The 14,920-nt window shown below is 44.6% G+C and overlaps 1 protein-coding gene across 4 annotated transcripts in view; it reads left to right on the top strand.

The window, feature by feature from the left end:
• The window catches only part of NEBL (nebulette), a 368,185-nt gene that overhangs the window by 108,795 nt on the left and 244,470 nt on the right, over positions 1 to 14,920 (top strand). For all 4 annotated transcript variants that reach the window (XM_082742122.1, XM_082742121.1, XM_082742123.1 and 1 more), the window contains exon 3: positions 10,278 to 10,362. In XM_082742122.1, the coding sequence (XP_082598248.1) occupies positions 10,278 to 10,362 (85 nt within the window). The remainder of the gene's footprint in view (positions 1 to 10,277; positions 10,363 to 14,920) is intronic.

The following is a 14,920-nucleotide window of genomic DNA, read 5'->3' as shown; positions in this document are numbered from 1 at the left end:
TATCCAAGTAGACTCCCATGGAGTGTGGAACCTAAGGTGGGGCTCGATCTCACAGATCGCGACCCATCTCATAGATGATCTCATAGATCACGACCTGAGCCGAGACCAAGAGTTGGATGCTTAACTGACTGAGGCACCCAGACACTGTGAGCATTTTTTTATTTATGCGATTTTATACACCTGAAAAGATAACCCAAGTAGGATTATTTTTGAGCATCATTCATAGTTATAAAATTTTGTAGGAGCTTTTATTCAAAGGAAGAGCTTCCAGGTTTTCTCCTTCTCTCATATGATCTGCCATTTTTCTTGATGACTCTTAAACTAACCCAATGACTGTGAGTTTTAAGATATTCTCTCAGGGAATGAAATCTGACCCAAGACTAGGAACGGGAGCACACCCATGGCTTGCCTCGGAGAGCGGAGTGAAGAAACCCAGCTCTTGGCCTTTGGCTCTTCAGACCGAAAAGAAAATGGCCCCGGGAAACTCTCTGGTGTGTCTGGCAAAGTGTGCTCAGGCAGCAAAAGCCTTTACAAAGGAAAGTATGCTGCCGTTTTTCAACCTCGTGCTGTGGCAGCCTGGTGCTGGCTTCAGTTCAGATATTCTAGGCATCGGAGGAGGTCTTCCTTAAACAAATCTGTTAACATTTTAGTTTTTGGGAGAACACAGTGCGACTCAGATGTAAATGCATTCGTTCATACTCCAGTCGGAGGCCGCTCCATTGCCTCCCTTCCCAGGGTCCCCAGGTCCTTTCAAGAGTCAGATGGTTTGGTCCCATCTTCAGAGCTGGGCCTGCTGGTGTGTCCTCATGTGGTTCTTCCTGTTGATTCTTTGCTGTTAGAAGCCTCTCTGGGCAGAACACGAGGCTCTTCGGGCTCCTCGTGCTCAACGCTTTTTTCTCCCGAGGGTGGTTAGCGGTTGTTTCTCTTGTTTAGGGTGTGATGGTGGATCCCAGTTGGAGCTCCGGTCTTTCTCTCCTTCTCTCCCTCTCCCCCTCTTCATCTTGCCTCTCTGCTCCCAGTTTCACGCTGTTACCTTTTCTCATTGCATCTGGGCTCAAAGGCACACATCCCCAGGGAAGCTCTATCAGAGGGAGTAGGAGGCCATGTATAGAGAATCAGGATCCCAGCAGAGAGAGTTTTCCTTTCCTTTTATTATTCTGCTCCTTCCATATGGTGCATGTTGGCATCCTGCTTTTCCTGCACATGGGAGTGCTTGGAGGGAGGCCGGCGGTCATCAGTACACACTGGTGAGTCCTGCCAGTAACTCGTGCTCGAGCATGCTCTGAGACCTTTTTGACTGATGGTTGTTAAGTGGGTTGAATGCCACCCCTGTATGGAGACATTACCAATATATATTTTTTAAAGATTTATTTATTTCTTTTAGGGACAGAGAGAGCGAGCACATGTGTGTGATTGGGAGTGGAGTGGTGGGGGGTGGTCGAGAGAGTGGGGGCCAGATGGAGGGAAAGGGCACAGAATTTCGAGCAGAATCCCTGCTGAGCATGGAGCCCGATGCGGAACTTGATCCCATGACCCTGAGGTTATGATCTGGGTCCAAATCAAGAGTCAGAGGCTTAACCCACTGAGCCACCCAGGCGCCCTGAGACATTACCAGTATTATTGCCATGAATTCCATATTCCACATATTTGATATATTTATTGGTTAGAAATAATTGGGAGAGGGATGTTGAAATCTTTCCCCGTGTTGGCGGATATGCCAGTTTTTCCCCCTATCAAATTTGCATACATGTATGCTCTTTCCCCCTTTCTCTATAAATACACATATGCACGCACAAATGTTAAATGATTGGTTGAGACTAATATCAGGTACATTTAAATTCAGGATGATAGTTTTTTTTTGTGCATTGAAACTTTATCACTGTGTAGTGTTTCTATTCTTAATAATGTCTTTATTTATTTATTTATTTATTTTAAAGATTTTATTTATTTATTTGTCAGAGAGAGAGCGAGCGAGAGCAAGCATAGGCAGACAGAGTGGAAGGCAGAGTCAGAGGGAGAAGCAGGCTCCCTGCAGAGCAAGGAGCCCAATGTGGGACTCGATCCCAGGACGCTGGGATCATGACCTGAGCCGAAAGCAGCTGCTTAACCCACTGAGCCACCCAGGCGTCCCTGTCTTTATTTATTTTTAAAAAAGAATTTATTTGAGAGAGAGAAGGAGAGAGGGAGAGCTTGTGTGTGGGGGCTTGGGGGAGAGGGAGATGATTCCAAGCAGACTTTGCACTGAGCATGGAGCCGGGCATGGGGCTTGCTCTCACGACCTGAGATCATGACCTATGCCGAAATCAAGAGCTGGAAGCCCAGCTGACTGAGTCACGCAATCTCCCCAATGCCTTTCTTTTCTTTTTATTTCTTTCTTTCTTTTTTTTTTTTTTTTAAAGATTTTATTTATTTGACAGAGAGAGATCACAAGTAGAGAGAGAGAGAGGAGGAAGCAGGCTCCCTGCCTAGCCGAGAGCCCGATGTGGGACTCGATCCCAGGACCTTGAGATCATGACCTGAGCTGAAGGCAGAGGCTTAACCCACTCAGCCACCCAGGCAGCCCCCCAATGCCTTTATTTTTAAAGTGTGTTTTGTCTTACACAAATGTAGTTATTTTACAGTTAAGTTAAAAAATATGAATCTATTAATGTTTTAGCTGGCAATTTTCACCCATTTCTATTTTTGTGATTATTGAATTGTTTCTCCCAATGGTTAAATTTCTATTTGTCTTGTTTATTCTATGCTTCTTTTTCTTTCTGTCTTCTTTCTTTTTTATTTTATTGCATTAGCATTTTGGTATTTTTTAAGTATTTTTTTTTACTTTATTTTTATTATTTTTAAAGATTTTTATTTATTTATTTGACAGACAAAAATCACAAGTAGGCAGAGAGGCAGGTAGAGAGAGAGGAGGAAGCAGGCTCCCTGCTGAGCAGAGAGCCCAATGCGGGGCTTGATCCCAGGACCCTGAGATCATGACATGAGCTGAAGACAGAGGCTTTAACCCACGGAGCCACCCAGGCACTCCAGCATTTTGGTATTTTAAAAAAATTTGATTTTCCCCTTCAATAGGACTTGACTTCACATAGTGTTTTCCATTTTCTGTGGTCACCCTTAAAATATTACCACATTTGCTGAAGCACAGTCTAAAATTCAGCAAGGATTTAATCTTTGTCCTTCACCCTTAACCTAACCTTTCTCATGAAGAAAGGACCTTAGAATACTAATTTTCTACTACCCTCTCAATCTGATTTCCAATATGTTAGCTTTTCCTGGAAAAACAACAACAACAACAAAAAAAACAACCAGCCTCAGATAATACTGTTATCATTCCACACAATGTGTGTGCGTGTGTGCATGTGTGTGTGCTTGCACACTTACCATTTGATTTGCTTACCATTCCTCTTTGCATGTTAGCTTGTTCTGGAGGTATTTTCTCTCATGCTGAAGTGCATCCTTTCTAAATAAACTCATAGATGATCTGCTGGTGGTAATCTCTCTCAGATTTATTTTTCAATGTTTTTTTTCTTTAAAGATAATTTTAAATGATGCGCAAAAATGGAGTTGTTCAGATCTGGGAGAAATACTCAAAGTTACCTTGAAACCTTCTATCATTTCCCCACCATACAAAATATCAGTTATGATCCTGGCCCTTGGATGACATTACTTCTTTGGTTAAGACCAGAGCGTGTAAAGACAGTGTAAAGTAAAGTCATTGGGCCCTGACCTAATTCCGAAAGTCAGGGCTGAAAAGCCAGGTTAATAATGTGAGGTCAGAACTTTTACCTTTTAAAAGTTCTTAAGAGTTGAACTTGCTTTTTCTTGAAGTAGATAGTATATTAAAAATGTTGGTACACTTTTTCTTTCATGAACGATGTGTTGTTAGGAACAAAGTGTCCTATGTTGGCAATCTCCAAGACCTCCAGGTTTGATGATTCTCTAGAAGGTTTCTTAGGACTCAGCATAGAGTTGTATTCATGGCTGTGATTTATTATAGGGAAAATACACAAAGCAAAATCAGCAAAGGGAAAAGGTGCATGGTGCCAGATCCAGAGGACAGCAGACAAGCTTTCAGGGTCTTCCCCCAGTAGAGTCTCACAGGATGCACTTAATTCTCCCAGCAACGGTTCGTGACGTGTGTCAACCAACAAAGCTCGTTCCCAGGGTTTTCACTGGGGGCTCTTCGTAGAGGCAACTTATGTCTGGCAGGTACCCAAATTCCAGATTCCCAGAGAGAAAGCAAGTGTTCAGGGTAAACCCTATTGTTTGTACAGCTTGGACACAGTCTTATCAGTTAATGGTGGTGGGAACCCTCCCCAAGTCCAAGTTCTTAGAAATGGGCTGAGGGCCCACCATGTAAGCGGGCCTGCTGTGTTCACTCTCTTCTGTGCGAGACCCGTAAGGAAACGATGATGTCATAACAGATTCTTCTGACACCTGAGTTCTGCTCTCACATTTTCTAGTTTGAGTGGAACTTTAACATGGTCAAGTAAACAAAAAGCTACAGAGGAAAGAATTAAGTGCTCACAGGGGAGAAGGCTCAGACAGGAGTAATTGACCAGCAGTGTGGCAGAGGACAAGGGGGAGGCGGGGGGTGTTTGACTTTACAGGGCAGACAGGAATGAAAACAGAGAGTGGCCATTGGTTCGAAGGAGCTGGCAGTTTTAATATTAGTAGACTTCTATAATGCTTGAGGTTTATATCTATTATTTAGGGTTTCTCAACCTTAGCAGTATTGGCAGTTTTGGACAGGGTTTCTCAACCTTAGCAGTATTGGTGATTTTGGACAGGCTAAGTCTCCATTGGGGTGGGGGCGGGGGTTGTTCTGTGCATTATGGGATGTTCAGCAGCTTCCCTTGCCTCTGCCCCCAGCTGCCCACCCCACCACCTGCCCTAAACGATGGGTAATCAAAAATGTCTCCAGACCATGCCTGTTACCAGATGTCCTGTGCAAGAACCATGCTAACACACGACTTACGATAAATAAATTCATAAAGACCTTACCTTCATACATCTAGTTGGCTTATTAATATCTCACATTTACAGTATTTTTCCATTTATAAAGTTCTTTTATGTGGTTCTGGCAACAACCTGCTGACTTTTATCTCCCTTATATAGATGACATAAGGAGGCACTGAGGTTAAGTCAGTTTGCTGTGCAGAGCAAAGAGAAAGTACTCCTACTGGTAGTTATGGTAATAATGATATTATTATCAATAATAGATATTTTATTAAATTCTTCTTATGAGCCAAACATTATTTGAAAGGCTTTACAGGTGTTAATTTTGGAATAAGCCTAAGAGGTGTAACCATTATAGTGATTTTGCTGATGAAGACAGTGAGCTCAGAGAGGTTATGAAATCTGCCCAAAGGCACACAGCTAGACGTAGGTCCAAACCTGGGAAATTTGGTTTCAGGGCTACTGGGCTCTGGATAAAAAGTGAGGTTCTGGATGCTCACATTCTTGAGCATGTTTTTTCTCATAACCATGTCCGTGGAGGTTCCAATTTGCTTACACTGCGTTTCTCAGCCTGACCAGCTCAGTGGTTTGCATATCACTCTTCCTCTGTTCAAATCAGTGAAATCTCACAGAGATAAAAAAAAAAAAATTGGAAGTCTCCTTTCTGTAACCTAACTTTGCTGTTTCAGATGTTGTCTTCTGTTATTCTCCTGATTCTTTCTCTTTTTATTCTGATTATAGCATTTCACGGGAATCTGGGTTTATTGCAGCTGGCAGCCTGGTTTGATACAGACATTTCATCCAATTCTTGTGTACTTCAGCTAAGAGACTTCTATTTACGATGCTTCAACATCCCACAGTATTCTCCCAGATCTTTCAACCAGCTCCCAGTGTATGATATGCCGCATTTCCAGGAAACGTGTCAATGTACCAATTCATCCACCTTTTCTTTTGTACTATTATTATTATTATTATTATTATTTTAAAACTTTTTTCTTGGGTCTCTTTGAATATCCATTTCTTGTGCCTTAATGCCTTCTGTCTTAAATTCTCATCCTTAATATGGGCTAGGAGAAAACACACCTCCTGTAGGCCTGGTGATGAAATCTACCTTCATTAAGATTTCTATTCAAGGCATTTATTTTCCAAAGACTTTCTATCACCATTTAAATATGGTATTTAGAAAGAGCTAGGATTAACTGTATGGTACCATCCGTTAATTTGCAGATGCTCTGCTTCTCTGTACCTATGATCCCGTGAGGGACAACTGTGCCCTCAGTTTATTTCCACATCTGTTTTTTTTTTTTTTTTTTTTCTTCTTCTTCTGTAAGTGTGGTGGTGGGTGGGGAAGAGTTGCGATGATGACTTCAGGGCAGAATATTATTGGATTACTGTAGATGGATGTGACTACATAGACACAGTGTTGAGAAATCCATTATATTACTCATGATCCCTAGTAGTTTCAGATATAAACTCCACCTTTCTCCCAGCATTAATTATTTTGGTTATTAATATTAAACTTTTTCTCCTAGGTCAAAATTTTAGATAATTTCTTCCCATTAGGCATCTTTATTTTATTTTTTTAAAATTTGTATTTATGTATTTATTTGAGAGAGGGTGTGGGGGAGGGGCAGAGGGAGAAAAAGAATTTTTTTAAAAAAGATTTTATTTATTTGACAGACAGAGATCACAAGTAGGCAGAGAGAGAAGAGGAAGCAGGCTCTGCATGGAGCAGAGACCCTGATGTGGGGCTCCATCCCAGGACACTGGGATCATGACCTGAGCTGAAGGCAGAGGCTTTAACCCACTGAGCCACCCAGGTGCCCCCTGTTATGCATCTTTAGACGAAGTTATGGGATGTATCAATGAACCTACCCTTACAGAATCATTACATTTCAGGGTTGGAAAGGTGCAAAGTATTGCTGTCTGTTTCTAGTCCTCCATGAAATTGTGAGGCCTGTTAGGTTCGCTTCTGTGGCCACCAGCTCGTCTTCTAAAAAAACCAAAGCACCAGAAGATTTCATTTTGTTTCCTTGTCTTCTAGTGCAGCCCTTTACCCCTGAGAACTCAGCATGGTGTGCCAGAAGCAGACTTAGAAAAGTGGTGTTTTATTTCTATGCACGTACTATTTAAGTTCAGAGCTGTCACCTCGTCTCATGGTCAAATCCAATGAGGAGAAGACTTAGATGATTTTTCAGGAAATGATACTTCAGGATGGGCAGTATGGGTGGTGTGGGCAAGTGAAGTTTCATCAGTATCCAAATAAAAATGATTTTTGCCTGGCATTGATGAACTTCTCATGCCCATAGAGAAGCCGCTACAGATGGTACCTACCCCACCCACATTCACTTTGCCATCTCAGGATGCTGTTTAATTTAAAATTCTGCTTAGTTTTAAAATCATGTCTACTTAAAAAATTCTATTTACTTTTTAATTAACCAGAAATAAGCAGGATCAGGTTATCCCCCAGTGTCTGGCCCCCAACGGGGTTAGCCTGTGGTACCGCAGGGTCTCAATGGGCTAAACTTCCTGAGAGTGGATTTAATTACCACTTTCAAAGTAGCACTAGTCCTGCTTTACATCGTGATCTGTTAATATCTACGAAGCTGACGCTAAGGTATGATGACAAAATTTAAATTAGCGTAGATGCTCTAGGAAGGCAGGATAATTATATAAAAGGTTTTTGAAGGATATTGATTAAAATAGTTCAGATGTGTTCAGCAGTGGTGGGGTTTTGAGCTTCAGTTAAATGGAGTCTTTTCTTTTCTTTTTTTTTTTTTTAAATTTTTATTTTTTATAAACATATATTTTTATCCCCAGGGGTACAGGTCTGTGAATCACCAGGTTTACACACTTCACAGCACTCACCAAAGCACATACCCATAATCCCACCCCCTTCTCCCAAACCCCCTCCCCTCAAAATGGGAGTCTTTTCTTATATGGGATGTTTAGTTCCTGAAGAATGCTGGGAAAATGAGGCCATGTTGCGCATTTCCTGTTGTGAGTCTGACTCCACGGGACTACAAAATATCTTTAATCCTGATTTCCAAAGTGCTGGGGACACTGTTGGAAGGACACGCAGAGTTTATTGGCACTGGCCAGAGATGGCTCCCTCAGCCTTCTCAGGGGAAGCCAGGAACGGGAGGCTGGAAAGAAGCGTCTACAAGGAGAGTGAGGTGGAGGGGACTTTTGAGAAACCACAGTAAGAGACACAGGGTGGACGTCACCAACGAGAGGGGCCAGAAAGGGAGGGAGCTCTTTGAGGGACAGCTCTGAGCGTGGTGACAGAGTCCCAGCAGGTGGTGATACCCGTCCTGGGTCAGCTGAGCGTGGGGAAGAGGCAACCATGAGCCAGTGTTTGTACCCTTCCTCACACAGAAGGAGCAGATGCCCTCACTTGGTCACAAGGAGGGCCTGTGTGTTTGCATGTGTGTGACCATCTATCCCACAGCATGGTGAAGCTTGGGCTGTGGTCACATGACTCACTCTTTTTTTTTAAATATTCATTTATTTGAGAGAGAGTGAGACAGAGAGCATGAGTGGATGGAGGGGCAGAGGGAAGGGGAGAACCAGACTCCCTGCTGAGCAGGAAGCCTGATGTGGGACTCGATCCCAGGACCCTGGGATCATGACCTGAGTCGAAGGCAGATGCTGAACTGACTGAGCCACCGAGGTGCCCACACATGGCTCACTCTAATCTCCCTCTCTCTCCTACCTTTCTTCCTTCCACAAATATTTGCACACATTACTGAAGTCCTATGATGAACCAGACTCTGGTAGGTGGTCAGTGTGCTCTGACAGGAGACAAGATGGCCAGCTCTCGCTGACACAGAACTTTCCTTGTTCTTCGAGACAGGACATGTCAGTAGGAGCACGCAGATGAATTTAAAAATTACAGCAGGAAGGAAAGTACCTTCCAGAGCCCACCAGGGAGGCCAGGAGGGCTTCCTGGAGAAAGTTAAATCCAAGGCAAGGCCTGGCTGATGAAGAGGAGTCAGCTAGAGAAGCGGGGTGTGCGGAGGGGTGGGTTTTCTGGGCCAGGAGAGCGGCCTGTGGGGGAGGAGGTGGGAGGGACAAGGGCGAGCTCCATTGGTGGAGCATGGCGAGTGAGCAGGACAACTGTGGAGGAGGATTTAGGGGCAAAAATGCCTGGACTTTGTTCTCCAGTCACTGGGAAGACATTGAACAGTCGTACTTGGAGGTGTTGTAATCAGATTGGTATTTTAAAATGCTTTTTTTGGCAGTTTGGCTTGGAAGGGAAAAGCTGGCAAGGGTTACAGTTACCTGAAAGGAAAATGTGGCCTATCGTGAAAAAATGCAGTAGAGAGGGAAATGTAAATATATCCGTGGTGTGTTTAGGACATAAAATCAATAGACTTGGCGATTGATTGGTTGAATGTGTGAGAAGACATGATTATCCCCTGGTTTCTGGCTTGGGCAATGGGCATGAATAAATGCAAGAGTGAATAAGAGGGAGGACCCTGTCTTGGGCATGGGGTGGGGGATTGGACAGTTGAGTGTCAGACTGGTTGAGTTTATGGTGGGTGCGGAACATACACAAGTGGAAATGCCAGTGGATCTGGGGTCCTGGAGAGCCTGCTGGGCTAGATTTGCGAATAGTCGGCATGTAAGCAGAGATTACCCAACAGCTCCCTGACGTAGAGTGAGAAGAGAAGAAGCTGTGTTAGAACCCTGAGCGGGGGTGGGCAGACAGAGAGGAATCCACAGGAGACAGAGAACGGACAGCCAGGCCAAGAATGTGCGGTGACATAGAGACCGAGAGAGAGAGGACATTTCCGATGGAGCAGCGGTCCAGCAGAGGAAGACAAAAAGATGTCTGTTGCATGTGTCCACAGGGAGTTATATTACAGCTTTCCCAGAGAAACTTCTGGAAGCCGGAGCTAGAAGCCAGCATGCACGGTGTTGAGGAAAGAGCTGGAGAGGAGACGAGCAGGGACCGCGAGTTTCGGCCTCTTCGAAGGAGAGAAGAGAATCCAGCTCCGCGGGCTAGATTAGTGTGTGGTGGGAGGGAGAGGTAGTAAAGGTTAGGAGAGCCTTGAGCATGCTTGGGTGCTGATGGCAGGCAGTGAGTAGAGAAGCCAAGGTTGGAATTTGGGGAGGTAGTGGGGTGACAGGTGACAGAGGGTCCTGAGAATGGAGTAGGGGAGGGGCCCCGCAGTTATGATCCAGACAGAGGTCCAGCCACGTGGAGAGACGCCTCTCTGCAGCGTGATGGGAGGGAAGGATAAAGCAACTGGTGCGAAATCATCGCTTAACAATATAATGTTTTAATTACCTTCTTTTAACACATTTCTCCACAGACACTACCCCAAGCAGTCCTTCACTACCGTGGCGGATACACCTGAAAACCTTCGCCTGAAGCAGCAAAGCGAACTGCAGAGCCAGGTAACTTCTCGCACGCCTGTTTTTGTTCCATCAGCCCTAACTGGTAGCCACGAGGCCTCCCTCCTGAGATTCCACCCTTGTTCTGGTTCTGCCCGGTCCCCGGCTGGAGACCGAAGGCAGACCCGGGAGGGCCTCCCCGGAGAAAGCGCGGCACATCTGTTGAATTCCTGGGCTCGGATCGTCCTGACATTCCTGGTTCTGTTATTCACATGGGACTAGGGCAACTAAATGAGTTCTGGTCAGAGGAAGTGTTTCCCAACAATAATGATTTATTTGGTCCTAAATATTTAAAAACATTTTATAAATAGCTTTTCCACACCGCATATGTAGGGGAGAGAAGAGGTGTTAACTTGACCCAGTTGCAGTGCGTGTGGGGCTCACACCCTGTCTGTGTATCTCACACCAGCCACGAGCTTTGTTTTCATCCTGTCACTTTATTCATATTTCTTTCATATGTCACACTGACAGCATGAACAAAGATTAGAACACCACAGTTGGCTTCCACTCAACCATTTTGGACGCAAACTTGCCTTCAATATGGTGAAACACACTGGTGAAGACTAGGGATTTAAATGGCACTATTTTCTGCAGGGACACCCTATGTCTTAAGAAACGCAGGGCGTTCTCTTTCAGAGAGGTTATCTTGTCTGCCACACTGTGGGAAGACGGTGAACAACTAGGTGGCAGCCCTTTGGTCAACGGTGTAGGAAAACCCACCAAGGAGAGGGCAGGGAAGGTTGAGTCGTGGTCCCCCTTCTGCTGCTCATGGGTTGGGTCCTGGGGGCAACCACTCTGATTCTTTGTGCTTCTGGAAAGCGAGACCTTCTGTGTTACCTGGTCTACCTGTCTTGGGTGGCTGCAGGAATCAAATAGGTGGTGAGGCGTGAAAGCATTTTGAAAAATGAACAGATTATAGGACTATGAAGGCTTCTCATTTTTATTAGGGTCCCTGAAAATCCTTGCTATGAATAAAGGAGAATTGCAGACTCTGCAAAGGAAAGAGGAACCTGGCTAATAGGCTTTGAAAATGCCAGTTGTGGCTATTCTAAATGAGAGCCGTTAGCTCTCAGTTGCAGTGGATCTAATTATTCCTTTGCAAGCTTATGTGTTCACAGGGGACATTGTAGTTCCCCCCACCCCCTTTCTGGGGGTCTTGGGACCACTTCCCAATCCATTTAGTTGAAGGAAGTAGAACTCAATGTAGAGTTTGCTGTCGGTTAACAACACCATGAAGACTTGGTTGGCAGTTAGTTTTTGGTTTTGTAAAATGCTAATTCTTGTGTGCTAAGCCATTAGTTCAAAAAATTGAGTGCTCGCCAAGGAGAGGCAGTGTTGCAGAGCCGGCAAGAACACCCCTGCTCATTCACACCGTGGACGGTGCCAGGACTTGGCTCCAGTCTGTGCAGATCCAATATGCCTTTCTTCTCATCAAGTTAGGATTAATTAGATAATTCTGGAGAAGTACTTCGAGCACATTGGAAAACAGAACTAAATCAAGCAATCAAATATTTGTTTCCTGCCTATTACATGTCCTTGTTCTGTGCAAAAGAATTCATAATTAGTTAATCTTCCCTTCCCTGAGCTCACAGGATGTGTGAGGAAACAGGACTAACATAACCTTTCCCCCCACAAACGCCCAGAAGGCTATCTTTGATGTACAATAAAGATTCCAAAAGGGAGGGATGATTGTGGGTTGGACTGGTTGGTGGTTCCTACTAGAGGTAGATTTGAATGGAGTCTTGGAGGTTGAGAAAGGATTGGATTTAAACACGTCTCCTTCCTTGGAAGGCATACAGTTCCCTTTGGGTTCCATTAATGGTGACAGGTGGCTTGAGCTAGGCCCAGGAACAAGCATTTACTGTTTTCCTCCTGCGTGCCTGACTCTGGAAATGCAAAAAGAAAAGGAACTCCCTGTTTTGTAAAAGGCTGATTTGATTCTATGCCACAGAGCAGCCTGAAAGCTTCAGAAGGTGCCGGTAGGCTGGCAGGACAGAGCTGATGCAGGATGGCACAAAGCCCTGTGGGGTCTCCAAGCAGTGGTCAGGTGAAGGCATTGGATTCTCCCCGAGATTTTGTTCCAGTGTCATCTCTAGAAAGACATACAGGACTTCTTCAGACAGATAGTTTGGGGAAATTCAACTCAATCCAAGAAACACATGCTGAACATGCACTATTACAATGAACTGTGCCGGGCACGGGGGACATGAAGGCGTCATCATCATCAATGTTGCTATATTCTGGGCACAGAATTTTACATACATTGTCCCATATAATCTCAAACAGCTCCGTGAGGCACGTATTTATGATTATTATCCCTATTTTATGTATTTTATTTTTAAAAGATTTTATTTATTTATTTATTTGAGAGAGAGAGAGAGAGAGAGAGTAAGAGCATGAGTTGGGCACGGGAGTGGGAGAGGGAGAAGCAGGCTCCCCACTGAGCAGGAAGCCCAACAGGGGCTCGATCCCATGATCCTGAGATCACGACCTGAGCCGAGGGAAGATGCTTAACCCAGGCACTCGTGTTATCCCTATATTGTTGAAGCACTCAGCCTTTAGGGACTTTAGATAACCTGTCCTTGCCAACTTAGTAAGGAACTGAACTTGGAATAGAACCTACGTCTGGGGGCGCCTGGGTGGCTCAGTGGGTTAAAGCCTCTGCCTTCGGCTCAGGTCATGATCCCAGGGTCCTGGGATTGAGCCCCACGTCGGGCTCTCTGCTCAGTGGGGAACCTGCTTCCTCCTCTCTCTGCCTGCCTCTCTGCCTACTTGTAATCTCTGCCTGTCAAATAAATAAATAAAATCTTTAAAAAAAACAAAAACCAAAAAACAAAAACCTACGTCTGTGAAGCCCCATTACCCACACTCTTAACCAGTGCGCTGGTCCTTTTATTCAGAAGGCAACTGAAAAAGAAGATCCATAAACAAATAGTTGTAGTGCAAGGTTATAGTGCAGCGTATGCAAAGGTGGAATTTTGCATAAAGTACAGAAGTCACTCATAGGAAGAATTCTTTCTCCTCCTCCTCCTCCCATTATTAGCAGTGGTATTTTTCTGGGTGACAGATGAAAACACTCTGTAAGAGCATTTCTGCTTTTGCAAAGGCATAGAGAGGTATCTACCCAAATGGTAATATTCATTAATGGCAGTTGATTTAATTTTAGCATTTTAAATAACCTGATCCTGTGGCAGAGTGTTTTGACATCAAGAAATCTAAAGTTTTGGTGGAAAATTGAGTATTAACATTTTATTTCCTTGTTTGTAATTATTCACGCTACTAAGTGAGTCAAATCTGCTCCTAAGTTTGGAGATTCTGAAATCCTCTTTTTAGCATTGTTTGGTTAACACTAGTTCTTTTCTTTCAGTTCATTAGCTTATCAAATGAGCCAAAATGAAGGAAAAACAAAAGCTAAATTGTGGTTTGACCTAAAAAGTTATTTATAGATATGCATTGTTAAGTTCTCTTTTTTCTTCCTTTATCTTTTTATTTTCCTGTTTCGAGAGGGTTGTAAACACTGCCAAATTTTTTTTTCCCCCTAAGTGTTAAACCCTCTCAAGCTTTTTTGGGATTTATATTAGGTGCCAGATTGTCATAATAAAATGGTGAGAAATATTGGAAAGTAAACAAGCAAACCATGAGTTAGTTTTTTCCAGCTGGTGTTAGGCAGTGGTTTCCAGGCATTCTCCCACCTACAAACAACAGGTGCCCGCCCACTTGGCCAGCCACCAGCTGCAGTGGGACAGGGACTGCCTTGGCACCGGGCAGCGGCAGTGGCAGCGGCAGTTGAGCTGGGTGGTGGGGGGTGGGTGGGAAGAGAGGGAAGCGCTTCCATTGTCACTCACTCTTCATCGCGTATCACGGGATGGACGGATGCAAAGAAATAGTAAATAGTGGTTTGGCACCCCCACCGGCCCACAGTAGCCCACTCTACAAGGAGCAAAAGCAAATCTCTACTCCTTGTGTTGTTAGTAACATTAGGCTTCACCTGTGGGGCATCAAGCTGTCATTCCTGCAAGCCTGAGGACCAGCATAATGTCCTCTTCCTGTAGGAAAGTGAGCCTGGGGTTCCAAAGCCCTACCTTATAAACTAACCTGGAATGGGGACCCTTTGTAGGCTGGGGAATCCCTAAAGCTTAAACAGTTGAGTGACATGAAAAATCCCCTGAGGAGAAACATTTTCTTGATGTATTATTTTAATATTATGCTGTTGCACACATTTCCTTTTTCAGGCTGTGTAGCATACTCTTTCTGGAAGAAAACACACACCTCTTTTGAGTGCCTGGAACAGGGGTCTGCAGATTTCTTAAAGCTGTGGAAAAGGTTCTTCAGGGGCGTGATGAGGGGAACGCCCCATAGAAAGAGCACTAAGTGGGATCATTGAGGCTGGCACAAGGGGCAGCCAGACCCCCCTTCTCTCCCTACCTGCCTGCTTCTCGTCTCCCCACTCCCAGGGCCGGCGGGGGGCGGGGGGTGTGTCTCCCTCCGGAAACCCTGGCCCTCTGTAGGGCAGAGTTCTGCGAAATACTGCTCGAGGGGAGGACGAAATGTTAGCTGCATC

The sequence above is a fragment of the Mustela nivalis genome (genome assembly GCF_964662115.1).
Source record: "Mustela nivalis genome assembly, chromosome: 7".
In the NCBI taxonomy this organism is placed as follows: Eukaryota; Metazoa; Chordata; class Mammalia; order Carnivora; family Mustelidae; genus Mustela; species Mustela nivalis.
The sequence above is the reverse complement of the archived record's forward strand: the minus strand, read 5'-3'. Positions and strand labels throughout refer to the sequence as shown.